The 25,626-nt window shown below is 38.0% G+C and overlaps 1 protein-coding gene across 10 annotated transcripts in view; it reads left to right on the forward strand.

The window, feature by feature from the left end:
• Positions 1–25,626, forward strand: part of USP54 (ubiquitin specific peptidase 54) — a 90,962-nt gene that overhangs the window by 47,244 nt on the left and 18,092 nt on the right. For 9 of the 10 annotated variants that reach the window (XR_001920208.2, XM_008924301.3, XM_018069033.2 and 6 more), the window contains 10 exons: positions 7,532–7,666; positions 8,798–8,911; positions 9,071–9,153; positions 10,293–10,398; positions 13,443–13,589; positions 14,930–15,079; positions 16,323–16,491; positions 19,605–19,775; positions 23,770–23,901; positions 24,210–24,590. Coding sequence is in view for 9 of the 10 variants with exons in the window: in XM_008924301.3 (XP_008922549.2) it covers positions 7,532–7,666; positions 8,798–8,911; positions 9,071–9,153; positions 10,293–10,398; positions 13,443–13,589; positions 14,930–15,079; positions 16,323–16,491; positions 19,605–19,775; positions 23,770–23,901; positions 24,210–24,590 (1,588 nt within the window). In the remaining variant the exon portion in view is untranslated. Of the gene's footprint in view, positions 1–1,230; positions 1,279–7,531; positions 7,667–8,797; positions 8,912–9,070; positions 9,154–10,292; positions 10,399–13,442; positions 13,590–14,929; positions 15,080–16,322; positions 16,492–19,604; positions 19,776–23,769; positions 23,902–24,209; positions 24,591–25,626 lie in introns of those variants that run through there. The other variant, XM_018069034.2, reaches the window with a different exon arrangement.

Consider the following 25,626-nt stretch of genomic DNA (forward strand, 5'->3'; position numbering starts at 1 on the left):
TAGAGTGGCAGATTTCACAAATTGCATGCCTGCAGCCATATGCTTATTTTTTAAATTAGGCAGCCTTTGAAAAAGTTGTTGTGCTCTCTTCTCACTCCCAGATATCTGCAAGGAATTTTTTTGTGGTTTTGGTTTTTGGTTTTTTTCTGTCTGAATTTCTTAGCAATGCTATGCTTAGCCAGGAGGTGTTACAACCCTTAGTTTCCAATCAAGCTATAATGTTGCACCAAATTCTGTACTACTTTTGCACATTTTAGGAAACTTGCATCTTCCTGTGTGCAGAATTCCTATAGCTCACAAAACCTCTAAAGAATGTGTAAACAATTAAAGAATTATCTAGACAAGTATTTATGAATGTGGGCAGTAGCGAATACTTGAAAAAGTAAACAAAATGCAACTGGATCAAAAAGTTAGCATTTTCTCTGTTTACACTCCATTCTTCATGGGAGATTGCAGTGCTCTACCCAAGCCCATTCCAGAACCTTTTTCTCTGGGTGGTATTGTGACACGCTTCCACCTTTATCTTGTGTGAAATGATGATGTGTGTACATAAGTATTTGAAAAATCCCACACCCATTTTTGTGTTGTTATCAAGTCAAATGTTGTTATAAAGGTGAGTAATAAAGGTGGTCACTTAACTCTAAGTGAAATTGGGGATGCAAACCTCCCTCCCACCCCCAAAAAACCCTCTGAACACCAGAAACATAGGTTGCCTTGCTTGCATGAAGCTGAAAAGATAGGGGTATGCACAAGGGACAACCCCAAACTGTGGAGATGGTCACATTCATCTTCATAAATCCTTAAGCAGGCATCAGAAGTGGGGAAAAGGCTGTGTAAGGTATTTATTTGTTCTCTGCTGCCCTCTGGATCAGTGTTTTCAAATTGCTCTATTTTTTTCCTCCTGTACAAGTCTGTCTGTCTGGTACATGGTGTGTGTAAACTTGTGTAAGACATATGGGATAATGTGCTTAATGTGCACCTAATACTGCAAGTGTAACCAAGAGCATGTTTTGTGTCCCACTACAGCAGGATCATGCCCTCCCTTCTGTGCTCAGCTTTTCCTTCTGCCTCAGCTCTCCTTTCTGCTCTGGAAGCCTTTAATTGTTGTCCTGCCAGGGTAATGCCAGCTTAGCCTCCAGGTCTTTGACATCTTCTTTCTCTTGAATCTTGCCTTAGGCTTTGCTAAGATGAGGGAGAAGATGTGACTGGATCCAGTGGGAACACAAGAATTTGGAGCTCTATACCATGCGAAAATCTCCCATTAGGGTCTGGGGAGAGGTAATTAGCCTTGCATGCTGTCAGGTGGATCTGCCCAAAATATGTGTCCAGACACGCAAGGTGGAGGCAGGATATGTTTACTCCTCTTCAGGTCGTGCTGGCACGTTCAGATTCCAGCCTGGCCTTGGAAAGGGACAATACTTGAGGGGAGTAGTCCGTGTGGAGTCCCCTCGCTCCACTTCAGGGTCCCTTCCCAAGATACCTGATGCCTCCTGTGTTGTGCAGAGAGGATTCATGCTCTTCTCTGACTTTGAAATGTTTCTCTAAAGCCAACATCCTCTTCCTATTGACTCTAGAGGAAGATAGTCTTCATTAAGCTAAATTTAGCCTTTGAATAACACCGAAGAAGTTGTATTTTTTCCATGCTTTCTTGGCTTGCTGCAGCTGTTTCTAGGGATTCTGATGTCATGCACAGTATTTACTGTAAATGCTCAGCTAGCTCTCTAAATACTACTTGTAATTTTAAATGTAGAATCACAGGACAGTGATGTTATACTTGATATCAAATCACATTTTCTTTTTGTACCACATTGAAGACTTCCATTGCACAAATTCTTGAAGTGATTTTAAAACTTAGTGTGCTACCTGGCTATGTTTGTGGCTACAAAATAAACCTTGAAATCATTCCAGACGTACATAAGTTGGGTACTTTGAAGGAACCTTGCATCAACAGCTATAAAAAGATGAGAGAGCTGCAGACTCTGTGCTGGAATCCCAAACACTATTCCTTAAGATGTGACATTATTTAGATATTTTTTTTCAGTACAGAAGCTGTCCTTACCTCTATGGTTTGCCTGCTCTAACACCAGAACAACTTTTTGATATATTATTGATGTTGAAGCCTATTATGTTTTGGTTTATTTTCCTTTTTCTTCAGCGTGACTTTGCTTTGGTGTTTTGTTTATCACAGCTGGAAGAGGGCAGGAAGGGGGAAATCCGTCCACTGTACTGAGCATGCCACAGAGAGTTTGTTCTCCTTCCAGGGATTGTACTGGGAGCTCCATAGTGCCAGGATATAGGACAGAGTGTTTTTTGTAGATCACAAAGAAGAATGCTCTGTTGATTGATAAATTCCAGTAGGGCTGGTCTTTTCTGTAATTTTGTCATGTGCAACAAAAGCAGGAAGAATGTGAATTTTCTGTGTAAAAATGATGTGGTTGTCCAAGATGAAAACTGAGAACAGTAAAGTTTTAGAGTGCTTTGAAGAAATGGGATGACTATAGTTGGTTCTGATTAGCCACTTGCTTGAAATGGAGTGATTTGTTATGAAATGTTCATCATGTGGTTGAGACAGTAATAGGTTGGTTGCAGAGATTTCATCTCCTTGTTTTGTGCATTTTTCAAATCACGATAGTATTTCAGGGTAAAACAGTAGTCAAAATACATAAAATAATTACTTTTATTGTTTGAACTTTTTTTTTTCAGTTGGCACTTGCAGTTAACTGCCTGCCAAATAAACTAGCAGCAAGTACAGTTTCCTGAGTTAATAAACTGGTAATTGAAGCTTCCAAATAACAATTGCCTGTTTTGATCTTGATCAAGTAGTTAATAAATTGTTACTTAGTAGATGTGCACATTCTATGATTTGGGTTTCTTTTGCTGCCACCCTCCTAAACAACACTCGTGGAAAGTATTATTTTACCTGATTTTGGTAGTAACCACGGGTGCCTGACTTGACAGTGTGTATTGGGGCCTGATGTTAATGTTCAGGATACAGTGTAACTACAAATGGAAGAGGCTCTAAAAGAAAGGAATAAATGGAAATCTAAGTTGATTGTTACAGACTTGGAGGTTTGGGAGGAGATCCAAAGACACAAATTTATTGCAACCTTGAAGGCGAATATAACTTGAGGAAATGTGGGGAAGAAATGTGAGCTAGTGGAAATACTGTGGGTGGAGGTTGATGTGTTTGAATGGGAGAAAAGTGATTTTTAGCAACCAGAATTTTTATTGAAACAGGTTGTGGTGCTGGGTAAGAGGCTTCATCAGGAGAGTGTTATGTTCTGAAGGAGAGATTAGGTGCTATTAGCAAGAAAAATGGTCCACTGAATTGAATCAAGAAGGGCATGCTGTTGAAATGGAGAGAAAGTTTAAAAAAAATTATAAAAACAACCCCCCCACAAACCAAAACCAAGAAACAGTTGAGTGACAGCAAGAATAATATTGACATGCTGAGCAGTGAGAGAAGGATGAGGATTGACCATGTTAATATTTGTAGCTTTTGCTAAAAGGTGGAAACTATTAATGTAGGGAATACTAAGGCATTTGGGGGAGAACATGTTTTGTTTTTTGAAAGAAATACCACACCACTAGAGCTGCAGTGATATCCCCATCCAGAAGAAACTTCTGCATAATGCTGGAAGGGAATAATTAGTTCTCAGAAAGCTGCCAAGGACACAGCTCAAATTCACAGTGCACGAACACTGATCTGATTCAGTAGCTGTTGCTTGTTGTCTTCAGCTATCAGTTTATTCTTATGTCAGCCTACTTCTGCATGCTTGATTAAAAAGTCACATGTGCATGTATATCAAGTTTGGTTTTTTTAATTGGTATGGTTAGTTGTACACTGCAGATGTCAATTTACCCCAAATAAATGGAATACTTCTTTCCTAGGGAGGAGATTGATTCTAAACACTGTTAAAAGGTAATTGGGAGCAGATCATATAAACTATGGGAGGATTCACAGATATTGCAACTTTCAAATCTTTAAAATTTAAAAGAATTACAAAGAACTCATGTCAATCCCATGAATTACTTCAAAAAATATTTGTTATCTTTAGTCTCTAAACTGCATGGTTTGTGATCATTGATATTTGGGGAAGGACTGTATGCAACGAGATGGACTTTGGGAATGTATTGGTCTTAAGGAATGCTTGTGCATCCTAATTTTGTTGTCTCTGCCACCCTTTCCAGACCTTTGAAGATGTGTAGGGAAAGGGATGTGAAGGGAAATGGGCTTCTTTTTTATATATACCTTAGGAATGCAGTGAAACAAGAAGATATTCTTTCTATCTGAAAAATCCCTTGCATCATCCCTCCCTCTCTGTCTTGGCTTGTAGTGTTACCAACATGCCAAGAACACGTCCTCAAGTGTAGAAAGCAAACTACTACTATTAATACCAATATTAGTAATTTGTTAAACTAATTCTTTTTTTGTTCAGCATCCTTGATTTTAGTTACTGACAACTGGTTAAATGAAACTTTTAACAGTGTCCATTCATATTGTTGCCACTGTAAGGGATATGCTCATTTGTGTTGGAATGTAGCCATTGAGGGGGATCATCAGTGAAGTGAATACACTGGTGGGATTTTCACCATATTCAATTTCAGTTGAAGAAGTTTTTAAAGAGAACGAAGTTTGAATGTTTTGTATATAGAGTTCTCATTATGTTCCAGAAGCACTGGGAGGAAAGGTGTCATGAGAGCTCCTGGGGCAGAATCAGCAGTGCTTTCCTGGTCTGCACCCAGCTGGCTTTTTTCATACCTGTATATGGAACAAATGTTTTAGAGATTAACAGTATCACTCAAGGCAAGACCTTAAATTAAGGAGAGAGATCTGACTTAGATAATGTTAAATGATGAATCTGCAGGAAATGCCACACCTGTCCATCTAAGGCTGAGAGACAAGAAAGACCTGTTCTGAAGGGAAGCAAAGAACCTGTCTTGAAAAATAAAGGAGAAGGAACCCAATTGCCCCCCTAAAAAATCCCCAAAATCCCAGACCAAAACTCGAGGAAAACCAAACTACCCTGTGTGCTCAAAGTGTTTTTGACTCCATTAGAGGTGCTTTTGGGACTTCCTATGAGCACTGTGTTCCATCATGCTGTAAACTGCACTGTGCAATGCCATGATAAGATTTGATCTTTATTAGATTCAAATGCACAATTACTCGCTGGTTTTAAGACTTTTTTTTTTCTTGTAATCTAAATTAAACTATACCATTGTATGCTATGTCATTACAAATTTGAGGAAGCATTCTTCCATATAGTACTGGGATCTCTTACTTCTTGATTTTTGCATTCTTCACAGAATTCTTTAACATTATTGAATTGTTTTTTTTCCATGGTAAATAAACTGTTTCTTTAAAGATGAAATTTGAAAGAGAGTTCTGGGTTGCTTGCTTCCTTTCCTTTTACCTAGTTTAGAGCCTGCATTGATTCTCACTCCCCAGGAGTGCAGAGCCATTTCAGGGCTTTCATTGAAGCAGACCAGGTCCCATCCATCAGTTCCTGGCAGTGAGGTTGTGGACCAGTTGCTAGGCAAGTGTCTTGGTTTCCAGATCTATGACGTGAGATTGATGATAACCAGAATAAACATATTTCCAAAGCACAACCATGAATGTTTTCAAGTGCTTGTAAATTATTTAATGGGAAGTGCTGAAGCAGGATGGAGTTATGTCTCACTGCTTTTTTTTTTTTTTGTTCACTGAAATGAGAAAATTCACTAATGAAACATGAAACTTGCTCAGTTATCAGAGTGACAGAAATGGTGACTGAGTTTAAGTGCAGAGACTTTGTAATTCTTTCAGTTTTTATATACATATATAAAAAAGGTAACTGAGGAGAGGTATTGTCTGTGATTCATGAAGTATGAGACTTATTGCCTCACATATTTCTCTTCATTACCACTTTTCTAATGATTATTTGATATTCTAATAAAGGCAATTTTAGAAGGGCTCTGAACTTCAGCACAGTGGGCCCTCACCCATGAATGAGCACCATGAGGACTACCAAAATAAAAGTAGCAGTAAAGAGAGATGGGCATTTTACATCTATCTTAGATAATATGTCAACACTATAAATTGTTCCATTTCTACAGGCAGAAATGGCAGGGGTGCAGAGGTTGTGTGCTGGCTGTGCAGTGACAGCTGCGTTCTGCTCTCTTCCAGCTTAAAGCAGACAAAATTGTACCATTTGACAAACCTTTTCCCAATTTACTTTCTCATTTCCTTATAAGGAAAGTAAGAATAGTTAAAGGAGAAAAATATTCAGGTTATTTCCAAATTATAGAGGTTCTAAGTATGCTGGAGAGAAGCTTTCTGTGATTGCAGGAGGAAGTGATACATGAATCGTGACTCACTGCTGATTAGTGTAGATTTGAAAGAAAACTAAACAGACAAACCAGTTTGATTTTTCTCCTTGTTTTACTGAGTTTAGAAGGCAGGAAAGCCAACTGGTGCACAATTGAAGGTTATCCGTTATCCTTTTTTCCCTCTTGCAGTAAGAATTGAGGTTTTCCACAATCTTCTGAGAAATCGTGAGGAAAGTTTTATAGGAAAGGACAAGCAGAATTTTGAGATTGACACTGATGAGGAAGGTTGCTTGTCATATGAAATTAGGTAGAAAGAGGAAGAGTGGTGTAGAGACTGAGTGGCCCTGTATGAAAATAAGGGTAGAAGTTCTTTACTGAAACTGAGGATCTTGCATACAGAATTCTGTTCCTGTTTTTGTAGGAAGGGCACAGTGAAAGTTAAAGAACTTCAGATGATGTTTTGGATATTTCACACACACAAAATAAATGTGAGGTTTTAATCAGTTGGGAATATGGAACTTTCACGCATATAACCTGCACTTTAGACAATAATGTGTCTTTATAGAACTGCTCATCCTTGCAAATGGTTACCCAGGTGATGTGTAAGTTATGAAAATGCAGGTTTATGGCAGCAAGTGAAGAGCTGGCTCTACACAGGAACTGTTTTTCCTATTTGCTTTGTGCATTTTCCCTCCAGCACACTGACACAAAAATCATCTAATTGTTATCCACTTGGATTTATGGAAGGTAAATTCCTTAAAGCATGCAAGTAACAAGTTGTTGCTGTTTAAGGGCTAAGGTGTTTGGAAAGAATTGCTTAAGAGAGAAAAGAAGGTGGCATGTGTAAGAAGAAAGTTTCTGAGCTGAAGTGAGAAAGTTAATTGAAAAAGGAGAAACAGGAATAAAAGTGAGGAAGTTTTAGCGTTCATTGTATTTGCTTCAGGAATCAGATTTGGAGGAAGATCCAAGTGGGATTGACAGTGAGGGAAATTTACTCCTAAGCTCCCCACCCTTTCTTGGATATGTGAAAGGAAAGGAAAAAATACACAAAGGTGCATATGATTTCAAAGGAGGAACTTTTAGGATTTTGTCCTGTAGTCCACGTACAATACAAGTGTGTTCCTGGATCAAAGCAAGTTAAATGTTTGCTGTTTGTTTTCAGATAACTTGAGTCATATTTTGAAAATACAGTAGCTTAACTATCTTTTTGGGTTTTTACTAGGGTATCTTCAACCAGTTTCAGTGTAGCAGTGAGAAGGTGCTGCCTTCTGATGCCCTGCGTACTGCTCTTGCAAAGACATTTCAGGATGAGCAACGCTTCCAGCTGGGCATCATGGATGATGCTGCTGAATGTTTTGTGAGTATAACTCAAAGATGGTTTGACAGGCACAGATGTGGCCCCATGCTACACAATCTTTCCTTCTGCCCCCCCCCTTTATTTTTTTTCTCCTCCATTCCTCCTTTCCCCAGATTGCAAAAGGGTTTGCATGTGTGGCCTGGAAAAGTCCCTAAGAGATCCCTAAGCTAATGATTTGAATGGAAATACCAGTGTTAACCATTTTTACAGTTACTTTTGCTTGCACTCTCAAGTGTATCTTAGATATGAATTGTAAAAAAAATTGCACTGCAAGAATGATCCAGGATTCTAGTTTTAAGGATCACCTCAAAAGGGTGAAAGGACATTTTGTTTGCCAGTTATTCTGACATCATGTTTTCACAGGAAAACTGTTCAAGCCAAATTGTACAAGGTCAGAGCTGTTTTGCCTAATAATTAATCTTGAGCTGTTTATTGCAGGCCTACAAACCATCCAAGCAGCCAGTAGTAATAGTGAAAAGTGTGCTGCTGGAAGAGATGTCAGTAAACTTATGGTACCCACAGGTTAATGTTGGCAACTGTGGAAGGAGAGAAGGTCTTGGAACAAGACCCCCTGAGAACTTTAAAACAGATAGAGTTGTATGAAACAATGTTTAGCAAACATTCAGTGCTTTTGTTTCATATAGAATTTAGTCTGTCTCTTCATTTATTAGTTCTCCCCCTTTTTGATAGAATGTAGATTATGTGCCATATTTCAAAGCCCTTGTGGAATGTAGAAATTGATTTGAGTTACTCTGTATTGATGAGAAGAAGTTAGTGTGAATCCAGTGATTTTAAAACTGCAGAGCTGTTCTGTCTGTTACTTTTGGTCAAATCCATTGATGCTTGAGAAGTGGACAGAAGAATCATCAACAGAATCTTCAGAAGTGCTAGTAAATAAAATAAATCTGACATAATATTTCAAATCAGAAGTGGAGGCCATTTTTTTTAATATCAAAGAAATATAAATTTCTTTGGTTTTGAGGCAACTTTCAGAAATTTGCAGGAGCCTTCTGTTTTTGTAAATAACACTTAAACATAATTGCATCTGACATGCTCTTGTAATTTATATCTTAACTTTTGTCTGCATTTGAAATTATCTAATGCTTTTTTTGCCTTTTCTTCTTTGGCTAGGAAAACCTGTTAATGCGAATTCACTTCCACATTGCAGATGAGACAAAGGAAGATATTTGCACTGCACCACATTGTGTTTCCCACCAGAAGTTTGCTATGACTTTATTTGAACAGGTGAGGTGATATGTGCTTAGTTCCAATCACCAGTTCTCAAGTTTCGTATTTACATTCCTAAACCATGCATTGCCCTGGTAAAAAGATATACAAACAGAAGTATTGCTACAGAAATACCTGTTTAATCTTGTCAATGTATTATATTTTCTTTCTCCTTAGTGTGTTTGTACCAGCTGTGGTGCCACCTCTGACCCATTACCTTTCATCCAGATGGTACATTATATTTCCACAACCTCACTCTGGTGAGTTGAGTTTTTCACAAGGAACTTCTATTTTTTTTCTTTTCCTTTCTTTTTTTCTTTTTTATCCATACTTGTATTGCAGTTTAACCTTTATGATCACAAGATCAGATGTGCAGAACATGATTTGTTCAAAGTTCGTGGAGCTTTGATAATTCTGATAAAGAACATGAGGATTTAATGAGGCAGAAGACAGCAATTTAGGCATGAATCAGTGTGTCTGCTTGTTTATGATCCTGAATCTTAATAACTGGAGTGGGGAGGACTCATGTACATTTTGCAGGACTTTAATATGTGAGCAGGTGATTTAAGAAAACAGATTAAAAAATTAAAAAATAAAAAATTACGTTGAAAAGGACCTTCGGATATCTACTCCATCCTCCTGTTCAGAGTACCACTGTACCAGGAATACTGTAAAGCATTCCCCCTTGTGGCTGCTGCCTCCTGTTCTATCGAGCTGTAGTTTTCCATTAAGTTCCAGAAGACACTTTATATCGGAATATTATTTACTAGAAAAATGGGAAAATAATTATGTAAGGGGTATTCAGGATTTTATATAAAAATATATGAAATATCACAATAAAAACTGTTGCATTATTTTAAAAGCACCCATACATAGTAGCACGTTTATTTACCACTGAAACCTTTTTAAACTTAAACATGCTTTGAGCACTAGTATTGTGTACATATTACCATCTTGCTTTCAACTTGGACAGTAAAATTGGGTACTTTGCTATTTTTTGTTTGCAGTTTTGTGATTAAGGGTGTGCTTTACTGTGTTATTTTACTACAGCTGTGATTGTTGAAGGGAAGCATTTTGAAACACATATTTCATTTGGAAATCAAGTATTTATCAAAATGCTAAAGTTTGCTTTTAAGATATAAATTTTAAGCCAAACAATGATCTGTTTCTGTTTTGAGTTTTACTTCTTTTCTTTATGCAGTATTATAAGGGAAGATGATGTAATTCACACTGAACAATGTGTGTTTTTTCTGTAGTACAGTGTTAAATATAAAAAGTGTCGTGTATTTTCAGGTTCTTAACTTTTAACGAAATGTAAGTGAAACATATACTGGCTTAATATGGGTTTGTTTTATTTTATTGTTAAACTTTTGTTTCTTGTGTTTTCTCTTTACTGAAGCAATCAAGCTATTTGTATGCTGGAGAGGCGAGAGAAACCAACTCCAGATATGTTTGGAGAGCTACTGCAGAACGCCAGCACTATGGGAGACCTGCGGAACTGTCCAGTGAGTATCCTTCCTTTTCTTTGGCTTTGAATTCAGTATCTCACAGTCATTCAGTGAAGGAAGGGAAAAATTACTGGTGATGGGTGCTTCTTTGACTAGACACAAGTATTGAAAACAGGAATAGATGTCGTGTTTGGGGGGAAACTAAAAATGAATGTTTCTCAGAGTTAGAAACCACGAAAAAACATGATGAGAACAAATAATCGGGAAATGCTTACATTGCTCCCAGGGAGTGGCCATGAAATTCCTTCCTGTTCAAGCCTGTGTTGCTGCTAGAAGCACCTAGAGTTGAGAGTTGGTGAGGCCTCCAAGACCAGCAATACATGAAGCTGCAATAATGCTGTTTTCATCCTATGGTGAAAGTTCTTGGATCTTACCTAAAGAAATGGTAATAACAAAGAATTTGGAGGCCATGTCTTGTACAGGAGATTTCTATATGTTGGCAGTGGTTTTGGTTAGCTAGGCTTTTTAGAACAGTGTTCCACCACGGTTCATCCATGTTCTCTAGTGATTATTTCTATTGAGGGCAGTGCACTTCATCTGTAAATAATAGCATGAGAAAAGTACTTATTTCTTTCAAAATATTTTCAGCAGTACTGTGCTTGGGCACAGATAGCAGAACTTTTGTACCAGTCACTGTAATCATCTGTACAAGTTGTTGGAGTTGTTTTGCCTGGATGAGCTTCCCCTCACCTTCTTTACTACCTTTCAGTTGGAATAAATTGAACTGTTGACCAAACTGCTGTACCTGCAGCATGCAGCCAAAATGTTGATTGAAGGGAAAGAGAAAAGGACTTCCACTTCCCACTGCCAGAGAATATCCTGACAGTGAGGGGCTTACAGGCTATACAGTATATCTGCAAGAGCTAATCCAAAGGCAGGAAGCCTGACAGAAAAATCTGAGGGAGTATTGGTTTGTTTTTCTGAGTGAGGTTTGGTATCCACGGTGTGGGAGTTACTGACTAGAAGGGATAGGCTGTAGTTGTCCTGAGTGCTGACTGATGTTTAACTATGTAAAAACAATTGCTGCATGTGTCCAGTGAATAGTCACAGGCTACTATGCCTAAAAACGTTCATTCTGCTATGCAGTGAAAGTCTGGCCAAATTCAGGTGGATCAAATCTGTGTATCAGTTAAGAAAAATAAAAGTTTTTCTTATATATATAAAATGCTTGAGTTTTATATATATCATAAAAGCTAGATTTCTAAAGCAAGAGCTTAATATCTTGTTCTGCCTTTTAATTTGAATATGTTCAGATCCAGGACTTTGGATAAGCATGCAGAAAGAGTTATCATCAAACTTTTTTTTCATACTGATTAATAGGTAGGGCAGGAAACAGCTGCATAATTGCTGCTTCATGTAACACTCCTGTTAGCAGTGAAGCAATACAGACTTTAACAGGAATGGCTTGTGTGCCTGTTCCCTGGTGGCAATGTTAAGTATTTCCATTTTTTACCATCCCCCCTCCCAATTTATAACTCTGAAGCCTTCACTTTTAGTCTCCATTGAAACATTTTTCTTTTTTTTTTTTTAATATTGGCAAATAGTTGCTCACTGATTCAAATAAAAGAAATTAAGATATTGTATTGTCATTTAAAAGATTAATATTAGTCCAGCTATTTTATCACCAGAGCATGGGAAACTTAATAAAAATACATTCTTGGTCTGGGCAAACTGTGAAATAATCAGTTGAATAAAATTCCTTACCAATATTTGCTGCTGCTTTCTTTTTATACTCAGGAAATTTTTCTATTGAGTCTTAGCTAAGGGTGGCCTCAAAGCCATGCAAGGAAGCTTTTTTCAGGATACCATGTTCCTCCTGTCATGCTGAAAGTGCTTTTGTTAGCTAGCTGAAGCAAAGAAGACAATTGGAGAGTAAGATATATTTGTCATGAGGTAATTCACAGGATTGCTCATACTTTGAATGACTCTTGCAAAATATGTGTTAATAAGGTCATCTTAGTATGAAAACGTCTTACCTACATTTAAACATCACAGTCCTCTACATTTTCTTTCTATTTTTTTAATTTTTCATTTTTGTCTCCCATTGATGATTGGGACTGAAATTCTGGTTAATTTTCTAGATTACTGTGGGGAAGAGACACTTTGTGATCTCTTCCCTGGTTGCAGTGTCAGAAATTATTATATCCAATTGTGAAATTGGTCTCTGTAGACAAGAGAGACTATTCTTGCTATGAATTTTTTTTTCCTGGAATCTTACAAAGGTACCTTTGTGACCTGCCTCAGGGGAAAAGTGAACATTGCAAATGGACTTTGTCATAGTTTTTATCATATCCCCCCTCCGTTGTGTCGTCCTCCCCACTTCCCCCTCACTTGCACACCACCCCCCCAAAAAAAAAGGAGATAATGGTTAGGAGTGAGGGGAGACTGGACACTCAATAAACAGTGGTAGTTATTTAAAAAGTGAAAAACAGGAAGAGAAAAGGAAATAAGAAATGCAGAACTCCTATGGGTTGGTAAAGCACCTCTTGATCTCCTAGCTGCTCTTCTCATATTTATATCAGTACTGACTTAATTATCCTGTCTAAGAATGGAATGCTTGAGGTACCCTGTAGAACCACTCAATTTGAACAGCAAAGCAGCACCTTGAAAGCTTTTCTGACACTGTCATATAAAGCATGGGTCTCTGTAAATGCAATTTTCAATCTGAGATTCTTGTCAAAAGAAAGTGAACTTTCCCTCCAGTTCCTAAGAATGTTATTAGAATCTTTCATGTATATTTGCTTATCTTTTTTTAAATAAACTCATTTTTGTGCTATATGTTTTAATCATTACCAGTAGTATGAATAAGAATCATCAGTGTTCACCTGAAAGCTTGTGAGTGCCAGGTAACCTTGATAGCACACCTCATCTGTGACTTGAGAGTAGCTCATACCTGGACACTGAGCATATTATATCTGCTGTGTTTCACCACCACCTCTCCAGAAGATGTACATCTGAAACTCACACTTCTTAGTGCCTTGTCCTAACACTGTAATAAGATAAGGATTATGTTCAGTGTTTTGTTTTATTTATATCCTCAGAGTAACTGTGGGGAAAAGATCCGTATTCGTCGTGTGCTGATGAACTCTCCACAGATCATCACCATCGGTTTGGTTTGGGACTCAGACCACTCTGATCTGGCTGAGGATGTGATTCACAGTCTGGGAACTTGCCTTAAACTGGGAGATGTGAGTTTTCTGTGTTTTGGCACTACCTACAAAGACAGTCTTTCTCATGGTGGTCTATAGCGGAAAATTGAGAAAAATAAAAGGTCTTCACCTTTACCTTTTCAGTGTCCATAAATAGAGAAATAGAGGGCAGAACCAAGGATCTGACTTGTTTCTGAATGCCTTAGAAAAACCTGTGAACTGTATATTCTTGAGTTTCTGAAGTGTCTGAAAATGTAAAAATATTTTGAAGTGAAAGGAAATTTTGGATCAGGGTTGTGCTATTTCTATGAAAATACATATGTGGGCTTTCATTTTGAAGAACAGAAGTTTATTTCTAGTTCTTTTGAAGGCAAAATGTAGTTGGTGGTGTTTGGTTTTCTTTTTTTTTTTCTTTTAACTTTAGCTCCTCTTTTCATTGAAATGCATGGTCGTAACACTTAAAAGTTATTTGTAACTGAGCAGTCTCTGAGAGATGGTGGCTGGCACTGTGTAATTGAATGACAGACTGAATTAAATAGGATCTAGAGGTTTGTCACCTGGAGGATTCACTTATTCTGCATTGGCTGGTGCTTTAGAGTTGAATTACCTGTATACCAAATTGTAACTGTATCTTATTGTAGCATTGAGATAGAACATAAAATAATACATATATACACACACACACATAATAAAAAAAATGCATTGACCAGTGCACAGTATACCAAAATCAGTGTGAATTGATGGAAATGTCATTATGAAACAGTGTGGTCCTTGCATAATGAATCAGTAAGGCACAAAAAAAAAATGAGACCTGTGCATTTTTAAATTAATAAAATTCAGTTAAGTAGAAAAGATTTTTTTCTGTTTGCTGAATTCTTTTGACCTACTAATGTCTTCAGTTCATCTTTTATGTACTGGTGTCATAAATTGGTCCCTTCCTAAGTCAGAATAAATGCCAGCTGTTTACCATCCAAACTGCTTTGTTTCTACAAAGAGGAATGAATGTTCTAAACAGGATTTTATATAATCAGCAAGCATGACACAGAGAATACAAATTTTTGAAATAGAACCACACTTCAAATCCTGAAAAAGGTATTATATCATTGTTGTAAATGTCTTTAAGTACAGCCACAGACTCCAAGTCTTACTCAATTCATGAGCATCTGCTGAGTTGGTCGGAGTCTGTTTCTGGTCTGCCTCTCCATGTTTGCTTGAATATTGCTTGTTTACTTACTTATTGCCTTGTTTTCCCTGTCTTTTGAAGTAAAAACTGACACCTCTCTATAGTACTTTGAGGTGTTTTAACATAAAGCAGTTATGTAAAATTCTAGGCATTTTATTAATTTCTCCTTTCATTTTTCTTACCTCTGTTCTTGAAGCTCTTCTTCAGAGTAACTGATGACAGAGCAAAACACTCAGAGCTGTATTTGGTGGGAATGATCTGTTACTATGGAAAACACTATTCAACCTTCTTCTTCCAAACTAAAATCCGCAAGTGGATGTACTTTGATGATGCTCATGTCAAAGAGGTGAGGAAAAAACCGTTTAGGAAAATAATAAATAATCTGGTAGGAATTTACTTGCATGTAGATCCATACTGTTTTCTACAGATTTTGAGAAATTTTTCACTGGTTTTCCGCTCAGAATCCATAAATTTGTTGCTCCTTTTTTCTCAGCAGGGTGAAGTATGCTCAAAAAAAGCATACCAGCAATCTCAGAAACCCTAGTCTTAGTTCTGTTCTGTTGGCTGCCAGTCTTGGGTTTATGCTGTTGTTTAAAAACCTACAGTTTGCTTATGCATGCAGCTAACATACATTTCTTTCCCCTGCTGACAAGCAGTATAGCTATTTAGTGCCTGTTTTTGGACTCTTTGCTGGAGTACCTACATGCCAGTCTTCCCTAGTGCTTGCTGCCAACAACAAATTTTCCGCTTCTGCTGTTAGTGCTTTTTTTTAACCTTTTCACCAAGCATGAGGTCCTTGACATTAAAGATACCAGTGCTGGGATGTTGGCATGCTGTTGTAGCCCATTAGTTTGTTTGGCATTATTTCACACCACTCTCCTTTTTCCCTTCTAGTCATGGAATCACAAAGATGAGAGAGGAAAATTTTCTTCTGTAGTCATGCCAAGCACAGTCTCATAGGGAAAAAAACTCTAATGCATTTGTTCAGTCATACTTCTCTGCAGGAAAACTTTGCCAAGGATAGGTACTGCAGTGCTTTTGTAGAATACACATGTATGGAGCAAATTTGTTGAAAGAGATATTCAGTGTATCAGGTGAAACTTGTATTAGTACATCAGGAAGATGTTTGAGATTAGTATAACTACATGAATTACTGCCTGGCCTGTCAATGCTTGCAGAAATATTCACACAGTGAAGTATTTAGCTTTGACTTGAATTTACTGTCCTGCTGTCTTTTATTGTTCATTTTGTTTGTTAACAAATTCTTTTCTGCTGATGAAAAGTTTGAATGTCTCAGAGGATGAAAAAATGTTTCTTTTGAAAAAAAAAGAAAGGAAAGGATTATTTTTGTAGTTGTATTGTGATTTGTTTAGACATAAGATGTTGAATATCTTGATTTTAGTTAGATTGGTTCAAAAGCTTTCTTGGTGAGTCCGTGTCAGTGCTGGCTATAGAAGGAATTAAACAATGTCAGTAGAAAATCAAACTCTGAAAGAATTATGAGGGGGAAAAAGAGAAATTATTATAGAAAATAATGACAGAAAACCTTTCTTGTTTTTCTTTTGTTGTTGTTGTTTTTGTCAATTCAGATTGGTCCAAAATGGAAAGATGTTGTGACAAAGTGCATTAAGGGTCACTATCAGCCTTTGCTGCTGCTCTATGCAGATCCAAGAGGAACTCCAGTGTCAACACAAGACTTGCCCCCTCAGGTGGATTTACAGCAATATAGCAGGACTTGCTATGACAGTGAAGACTCTGGTGAGCAATCTGGGCTGTGTGCCTTGTACCTTTATGCTGCAATGCTGCCTGTGAAAAGTTTCTCTTCTTTTGAGTGTTACTGTTAGCAGCGGTCCTTACTGCTTGTCAAAGCTGTTCAGGAATTCTGAAGAGGATTTCTAGTGTTTCATCTTTGACCTTGCTTGGTCCAAGACTCCATTGATTGTTTGGTTAGTAATCTTTTCCAAAAAAGTGTGGAGAAGGGAACTGGTGAAAAAAAAAAAGGGAAGGACCTGGTATGGATGTAGGGCAGAACAATAACAAGTGACTTCACTGATTAAGTTCATAAATTCATCAACAGTTTTAACAGGGAAGGAATGAGACCAGAGATGCAAGAACACCAAAAATTAAAGGAAGCTGCAGAATTAAGCTCTGGAGGGAAGTTAGGGAAAAGAAATATTGAGGAAACATCATAAGTGAGTCCTTTTGTAGGATGGTGAAGGGATTTTGGAAGGGGAAGAAGTACCATTTTTTAAAAAATAGAATTGCTGCAGCTAATCTTGAGCCAATTGGTTTGTTTTTTATTCAGAGAAAGCAGTTCAAGAATGAATGGATGTGGGGAAACTGAAAGGGAAGAGACTGGCAAACGCTTATGCCCATAGGTCATGTTTACTACTTCATTTCTCCTCGTCTGTTTTGTGTCAAAAAAGATCTACAGCTATAGATATGTAACTTCAGAGGTTAGAACTTGGTCTGCTCAAGATACCAGTAGTAGTCTGAACAGGTTGTTAGTTTGTTGATGTTCTAGATAATTTCGGACATTTAGTCACACTGTTAGGGATTGAGGCCTCATATAAAGATGAATAAGTAAATTCTGAGAAAGATATTCAATTTTAATACAGACAGGATGAAAATAAAACCTGGTTGTATGTTATATTGTAATGATTTTGCAAGATCATACACATGCAAAAATTGAAACAGAGAATATCCTCAGTTACAGATGGGTTTATAAGTTGCCAAGAGCAGCAAGGTGAGACCAAAATCACAACCTTTCTTCCAGGATTTTAACCCACTTATACAGCTGTAATTCCAATAGCATTTTGTGGTTTTCCTGGCTAATTGCTAGCTTTACATTTCCTGGCCAGTGAATCTGTAGTGAACATCTACTGTCTTCTTATTTATGTGTTGACAATCTACTAGTAATGAAACAAATCTCAAACACCTCTTAAGATAATACAGATGGAAACACCAGCAAGATGACCTTCACTTCTCACTTGACAAGATGCCTTGCAATTTACAAACCTGTCTTCCTGTTCCAAAAAAGAAAAAAAGTCTGGAGGAGAGCTTTTAGTGCTTTGTATCAGTTGTGAGCACTTCTGCAAGCTTCAGCTGTGAATTTGCCTTGCTGACCTCCAGGAAATACATAGATAACTCTTCTGGTTGTTTTCTCTGCAGTATCTAATATTGTGTTTTAAAATTACTTCAGGAAGCTGAATACAAAAAAATACATCTATGAAAAGGTGTTTCCTTTCAGATAAAAATCAGAAGGCTCTAGTGAGTAACCTGCTCTTTCATTTCAAAAACACTTGGTGAGTCCTCAAGGCTTACTCTTGCAGTCTGTGGTGTTCAGCATTGATACCAAGTACTTGGGAGAATTTGTGAGATATTGTAGGTTGAAATGCCAGAAGAATTCTTACCCTGTATGTTTTCCTGTCAAATTGAAGTGAATTATTTTCTAGGCTTGTTGATAGCCAGACTTTTCTACTTTAATATACCTTTTTCAGAGTGGCCTTTTTGTCTCCTAAGTGTAATTACAGCTGCCTTTGGATTCTTCGGTGTTACCAGATGTCCACAGCCCATAATTCATTAACTAAGACATTGGTTCTTCTTAAGTTGTTGATCACTATATTGTACCTGAGCTTGTGTCAGTGGCATCTGATAAATGTATCTAATCACATCAAGATTTAATACTGCAAATTATGGAGGAAAGATTGTCAGAAGATGCTGGTACAAAATATTGTGCAGCTGAGTGCAAACAGCTCCACTTCATGTTTTTCATTTCCTGTTGAATAAGGACTTCAGGATGCAAATAGTTTTCTAGTTCTCAGTTCCACAGCGCTGATTTCTGTTGCCTACATTCACCCCTCTTTCTATTACTGTCATCTCTGTTAACAACTGTATTCTGTATTTCTTTAGAACAACAAGGTTTTAACCAGTAAGGAGGTGGGGGGAAGTTTCTGACTTCAGAAGTTCTAAAGCATCTTTAAGCAGGACGTCTGCTACAGGACTTGTTCTCACCAAAAGTGTGAAGTGCCCTCAGGCTGAATGTTTGCATTTAAACATAAGAATTACTTCCTCCTTTAATTTTTTTCTTCTTCAGTTTCTCCTCTGAGAAACAAGTATGAAACAAATATATGGTATATTAAAGAGTATATACATCACATATGTAAAATGGCCAGCAGTCTTCAAACTGTTTGAACTTTTTTACTTTTATGTACTGAAAGTGGTGGGAGAAGGTTGTCTTTTCCTCCTCTTTTAGTGACTTCAGGAATTACTGTACTGAAGTTAAATCATGATGCTTTATTCTTTACAGTAGGATTAATGCTAGTTTCTTGAGAAGGAATAGGTTACTTTGCTTTAAATAAGACTCTTTCAATATAAAGTTTTTACTGGGTAAACTTTTGATTCATAATAGATGAAACATGTTAATTATTATAACTTGTGACGTTCTTGTTATTCTTATTAACACTTTGTATTTGACTGATTTTTTGACTTCCTCTGAAGAAGTGTATTTCATATTGTAATGGCACTTGTCAGTGTTGAAACTTAATGAACAATAATTTCTGTATGGTACTAATATGTACTTTCAGTCCAATGGATGTAGTTCAAATTTACCAAATCCTTTTAATACGCAAAATTAAAGTTATCAAAGAGAAAGAAATGAGGGTTTGCAGAAAGACTGACACTCTATCACAACTTCAAAAGGAGAGGACCTTTCCCATAAGCTCTGGTGTCCTTGAATCTGAGTTTGTATGCTCGGTATTGTGTTTTTCCATTAACTTCTTGTGTAGTTGCCTCTGTTTTCTCTTTTTAGCCTTTCTTGACTTCTGTAAGAGGTAAAAAATATTGAAATTTGACATTGCTTCCTTCCCCAGGGAGAGAAGCTTCCATCTCGAGTGATACCAGGACAGATTCCTCTACAGACAGCTATCCTTATAAACAGGCACACCATGAGTCTGTGGTCAGTCACTTCTCCTCTGACTCCCAGGGGACAGTCATCTACAATGTGGAGAATGATGCAGCTTCACAAAGCAGCAGGGACACAGGTAGCAGATGCCATTACATCTCTGTGATCGTTGTCATTAGATAAATGCAGTGGATTCCAGTGGAAAAAAAAGAAATATATATACAACCTATAACAGAATAGTGAACAGTGTTTAGTATTCTAAATGTTTTTGATATTTGTAACGAACTGTTGGCATTCACCAAAAAAGCACATGATTTAAAGGTCTTGTTGGCTTTTGTAGACTTGTATCTAGCCAGACAGGCCTTTACAGGTTTGTTTTTCTGTTATCCACAATACAATCTGCTCTCTTTGTTACATAATTCTGTGAGTTGGAGTCTGTACAAGTGCCATTGTAGGGTTTGGTAAGTTCTGTGTGTGCTCCTTATCTGCAGGCAGTTACTTCATTTCAGGAGTTTCAGCTATCTGGGAAAGGCTCTTTCATCCCCAGAATCTGTCATACTTGGGCACTGAGGGCTGTGTGTGAGTGAGTGTTGGTAGTGTTTACTGCACCAGGGAGGAGCATAAGTTAATTTGCTCCTGTGCCATGTAAGGAAAGTCAAATTGGAATAGGCAATGAGAAGACAATCTGTGTATATGTTCCTTTGGGCAGCTGAACAGTCTGCCTGAACACTTTAGTTGAAAACAGGTTAACTGGAAGTCTGAAGGCTTAGATCTCCTCTGTTATTCATGGCCAATGACCCTAGTCAGCCTGTGTCTGCATACAGTAGCTTCTGACACCACTTCGGAAAACGTAGCGCCTAAGTTAAGGTCAGACTTCGATCATCAGAAACAGGATCTGCTAAGTCAGTTTGAAAAGCTGTTTTGTTGCACCTTTAATAGATTTTCTAAGACATGAGAGTTGAATCAGCAGCCGTCAGTTACACCAGAGTGTCAAAACTATAATTCTGCTTTCTCCTTTTAGTTGCAAAATTGTTGCTCTTTTGCATGCATAATTGGTTCATTTGAAACAATCTATGGTACATCAAAACCTGAAAAAATATTTCAAACTTATTTTATTTAGCATTCTTTGATTCTTCATCAGAGGTCCAAGTAACTGTAACACACAGATTAAGACAGACCAACAGTCCTTCTAATGTTTTAGCAAATACTTAGGTACCAATCATAGTCTTAGGTAGGGTGTGAGAAAGGAGAGAACGTTGGAGCAGAATTTGAGTGATGAGGAAGCAAAGTATATGTTTATCTTCAGAGAACAAAGACAAAATGGAAAACGCTTGTGGCATATTTTTTAAATAAGTCTGCAAAAATGGCACAGATTTATTGGATTAGGTTCCTCCCTGCAAAACTTGCCATGCAGAAGTCAGCAGAAAAGGAGAGTTAAGGGGGATGGTCGCAAACATGTAAGCATGAAGTTCAGCATGTAACCTTTTGTTCTGTCATTTTTAGTGACTTTGTCCTTTTCTTTTTCTTTCTTCTCCTGTTGATTCTATCCTGTGTTATTCCCTTCAGCTTAGCCTGTCTCTCCACCTAAATTCGGTTGTCCTTATCTTCCCTGATTCAACCTTAGCTATAGTCAGCCTGTCCCCTTAGCTAGCCACTTGTCTGGGCATTTCCCCTCTTTTTTTACCTACCCAAAACCTTTCCAAAAAGAGTCAGTGTGCCAACTCATACAACTGCTCAGTCATCAAATGCTGATCCGTGGGGCTATAAAGAAGCCATCCACATTTGACCTGTCAACTGAATCGTTCTGGGCAAGAGCAGGATTCTTCATTTAATGGCCATTTACCCACTACTCCAGCCCAGAAAATTATGGACCCTATCCCACATCATCCTCCGGGGAAGGACCACCATTGGGTCGTATGACCTCAGGCTCCTGGGCACTTCAGAATGGGGCAGAAGAGTGGCTGCATAAGCCCTCTGTTTGCTCCTACCAACCTGTGCTGCTGAGAAAAATGTGCGTATTCTGGCTGCCCTGTTCATGCAACTGAGATTTCAGGGGGAGGGAGTAGGGGGTGCTCTGTCTTAACCCATTTGATTTCATTTTCTTCTTTAATATATCTTAGGCACGTGCACACAACTCCTACAAAAACAAACTTTTCCTCTAAATATCACTGTTTGCTTATAAAGCCATCCCAGCTCTAGAGGATGAGGTGTTTGAGTGATACATTGAGCAAGAGACACCTTTTAAGCTTGTTAGTGAATTTTAAAAAGTGAGTGTAAAGTGTTAGCTAATATCCTTGGGATTTTAATTCTTATATTCATGCATTATGTTGGATTTAGTTTTTGTTTCAGAGTGTCCAAGTAAAGACAACAAAGCCTGTGTTCTGCAGACTTCTGATTCTTGGCCTCTTCCCCATGGCTATTAAATGTCTGATGACAAAGGGACAAAATTTGCAGTTTTTAAAAGGAGGAGAAAATATTAATGCAAAGCTAGCAACCTTCATTCTACAAGGCTAAGCTGGGCTCGAAGTAGTCTATGCAAATCCTAAATTAGTTCTAGTAGCACTAAATTTTGTCAAATAATTTCTATTATGGTAGTTGAAGGATGCTAACCAAGCAACCCCTATCAGGTTGAGTTGTTTAAGTAGAGAAGTTATGCATGCTGAAGTGAAACATAAACCTCTTCTGTCTTGAGAGGAGACACTACAAGGTATAATGCTGTTCTTGCAGTCCCTGAAAGGTGTGTGACAGTCCATGCTGTGAAGGGAAAAAGAAATTTATCCAAAGCACAGTCTTGTGTTCAGTCACCTAAATGCTACACATTTCTCCCTTCACTGCCAACATTTCTTTTACTTCCTTAATTTCTTTTTTTTTTTTATAATCTGCTTGTTTCTAAAGAATTTGGCCACAAAATCACTCTCCACTTGGCAAACGAATAGAAAAGCAAGCCTTTTGTACCTTGCTTTTTGTTGTTTGAATTCCTTCTTACTCATTTGTTGTAGTATCTTTGTAGCAATTGTAGTTGTAGTGAATTGGTTTTTTTAACTGTTGAAGGTACAATTTTACGTGTAAAATCTGCTTTAAATGTTATTGATTTTTATGTTAATCTCTAGAAAAGGGAGAAGGCTCAGGAGAGCCAGCTGTGAGTGTAGTCTGGGGGTTGTTACTCCACTATCTGGCAGTAGGGATTTTCCTTTCCTATCATCCTATGCAAGGGGAAAGTTTGTGATATAAAGGCTAGAGAAAAGTCTTTGTAGCTTATTCATAAATTCCCTTCTTATCCTGCATCTCTGCTTGGGACTACTCACGTGAGTAAAGCCATGCGTGTGTCTGTGCTTGCAGGTTTAGGACTGTGAATGTGTGAGAACCATAAAATGCAGAAAAGGCAATACAGAAAACTTGTGATGTCAAATACTCTTAATTCACATTTCATGTGAGGAAATGGGGAGTAAATTAATAAATTGTGTACAAGAGAAAATACTGGCATTCAGACACATAAGCTGTAGTAAGGGAATGTGGTTGTGTGTCAGCTGGTCCATGTTCATGGTTTGTGTGTGTGCTCTTAGCTTGTGGCAGATGTGAATTAGCTGGCTTAGCCCTTGAGAGCCAAGTGAGGCTTCTTCACTGTAGACTAATCTGACTCAGATTACTTAGTGTTTGCTACAGGCAAAGAGAGTGTAGTTGGATAGTTAGTGCAGAGCAGCTGATGATGTGCAGTGATTTATTATTAGATGGTAGCTCGTTCATGTGTTTGAGTCCTTATTTAACAGAGTAATGTCAAGTAAGCTGTCCTCAGGAGTTTCATGTTCATGGTCATTAAAACTGAAAGCAAGAAAGTGGTGTCCTTAGACTGTTAGAAGACAAGGCAGAGTCAACCTTTTCCTTTCCCTGTGGATAAGTGTCATTAACCAGAGTCCTTGGAGGGGCTCTATTGCTCTTTTATGACCTTAAAAAATGGAACATACTCCCCAAGACAAAACCAAAAACTTATGGATACAAAAACTTATCCAAACTTGCCAGTTAGCATTGGAGTGTCTGCAGCTCCTGAGGAGCAATAGAGTCCTGCTGCTCTTAGCACAGTGAGCACCTGATCTGAAGGCTCTTGTCATCTCTGCTGCATTCTTCTGTCCTTCCAGGCCACTTGACTGACAGTGAGTGCAATCAGAGGCATGTTTCCAAAAAGAGCTCGCTAGCAGACCGCAAGAGGAGTTCTAGCCGGTCTCGGCGAAAAGGAGATGAGGCTCAGTCATCAGGATACCATAGTGAAGGCAAGAGATGTTACTTTATTTCAAATATCAGTATCTCTTTCTGAATGTTTTTAAGATCCTCAGTGTGTGCATGCATTTTGCTCATTTCTCTCCTTGTTTCTTCTGTGTTTGTCTGTATTTAGTCCTGTATTTGCTTTTTGGTTGTTTGGTTCTGTTTTGTTTCGTTTGTTTGATTGGGGATTGTTGTTTTTCTATTATTTTGTTGGTTTGGGTTGCACTTTTCAAAGTCTTCATGAAGATGCTGCAAGTAGGTCTGCTCATTTAACTGAAGTTATTTTTGTGGCTTTTGCTGTCTCTATAAACTGCAGGAGAAACCTTGAAGGAGAAACAAGCCCCCAGAACTGCCCCCAAACCATCCAGCAGCACCAGCAGGCTGAGGGAATTTAAAGAGACAGTGAGCAATATGATCCACAGCAGACCACAACAGATTTCTCAAACCGTGCAGAATTCCCCTCGTGGAGGGAGTATTGTGGATCAGGCAGAAACACGACCCTTGAAAAGCCTCCCCGTGCACTCTCGAGACTGGGAAGTGGAGAGTACCAGTAGTGAGTCGAAATCCAGTTTGTCTAGCAGGTACCGGCCAACCTGGAGACCCAAAAGAGAGTCTCTGAATATAGACAGTATCTTCAGTAAAGACAAGAGGAAACATTGTGGCTACACTCAGCTCAGCCCCTTCTCCGAAGAAGCAGGTAAGAGTTTGAGAAGAAAGATTTATTTCAGAGTCTGTGGAAGGTGAAATTCTGAACATGGAATTTAGGTCAGTGGTGAGTCGTGTCTGTGAAGGCTGGTTTCTGTGTGGGTGTTCATATTGCAGGTATGACACTTCTGTTTGACTTCTGTGTGTTACATTTCTTGTGTAAGGAAATAATAAGGGAAGCATAGTCACCTACCCTGCTTAAACAGACACAGGGCTATACTGCTAAGTATCTGGAAGTTCATCCAGAGTGTCCTTTTGTCTTGGTCAATTTTTTGCCTCTGGTTCATCATGGTATTTTTACATGATGGCTCAGAGTGTGGTGCAGAAAGTACCTTGTGTATCAGTGTAGCGTTCTTGTTGTGAAGATAAGAGTTGGCAGCCAGTGATGATTTATCTGTGACTGTTCTACACCACAGAAACTATCAACTTATACATAGAGACTTTGTCCTCAGCTTTGGTTTTGGAGGTTGAAAAGAATTGGGAAGCATAAAAGAATATGTATAGGGAAGGTGAAGGGGAAGAGAACACAGCTTTCCTTCCATGGAAGGAAGGAAAGCAGACAAGAATCAAGTGGAAAGACTGAAATATGTAAGAAAGAATTTAAAAAAAAGCAAACCAAGAAGAGATTTCCTGTCCTCTCTGAACTGATGTTATATAAGCCTCAACAAATCATAAATGGTAAAATAAACAATGTAAAAAATGGAGCATCTGAAGTAGATATGACTGAGTACTACTGGAAATACAGTTGGGTATACTGTAAAATTATCTTTTACAAATACAAAATATTATGGGGAGGAAAGGATTTTCTTTCCAGACTTGATTGTAACCTTGGGGGCAATATGGTAAGTTATACAAAAGGGGGAAGATTCAAAACTAAATTTGTTTAACAGATTGTTCTTAATATTGCTAGGAGTGCTGTGAAAGTATTGGGGTTTTTTTCTGCTAAATACTGTGAATTTTACACTAAATTAAGGATGGTGCTTCTGGTTTAGCCATAGTTGAGAAGCTAACGTGTCTGGATGTTTTGC

The sequence above is a fragment of the Manacus vitellinus genome, unplaced genomic scaffold, assembly GCF_001715985.3.
Source record: "Manacus vitellinus isolate BGI_N305 unplaced genomic scaffold, ASM171598v3 scaffold_15_pilon, whole genome shotgun sequence".
Classification (NCBI taxonomy): Eukaryota; Metazoa; Chordata; class Aves; order Passeriformes; family Pipridae; genus Manacus; species Manacus vitellinus.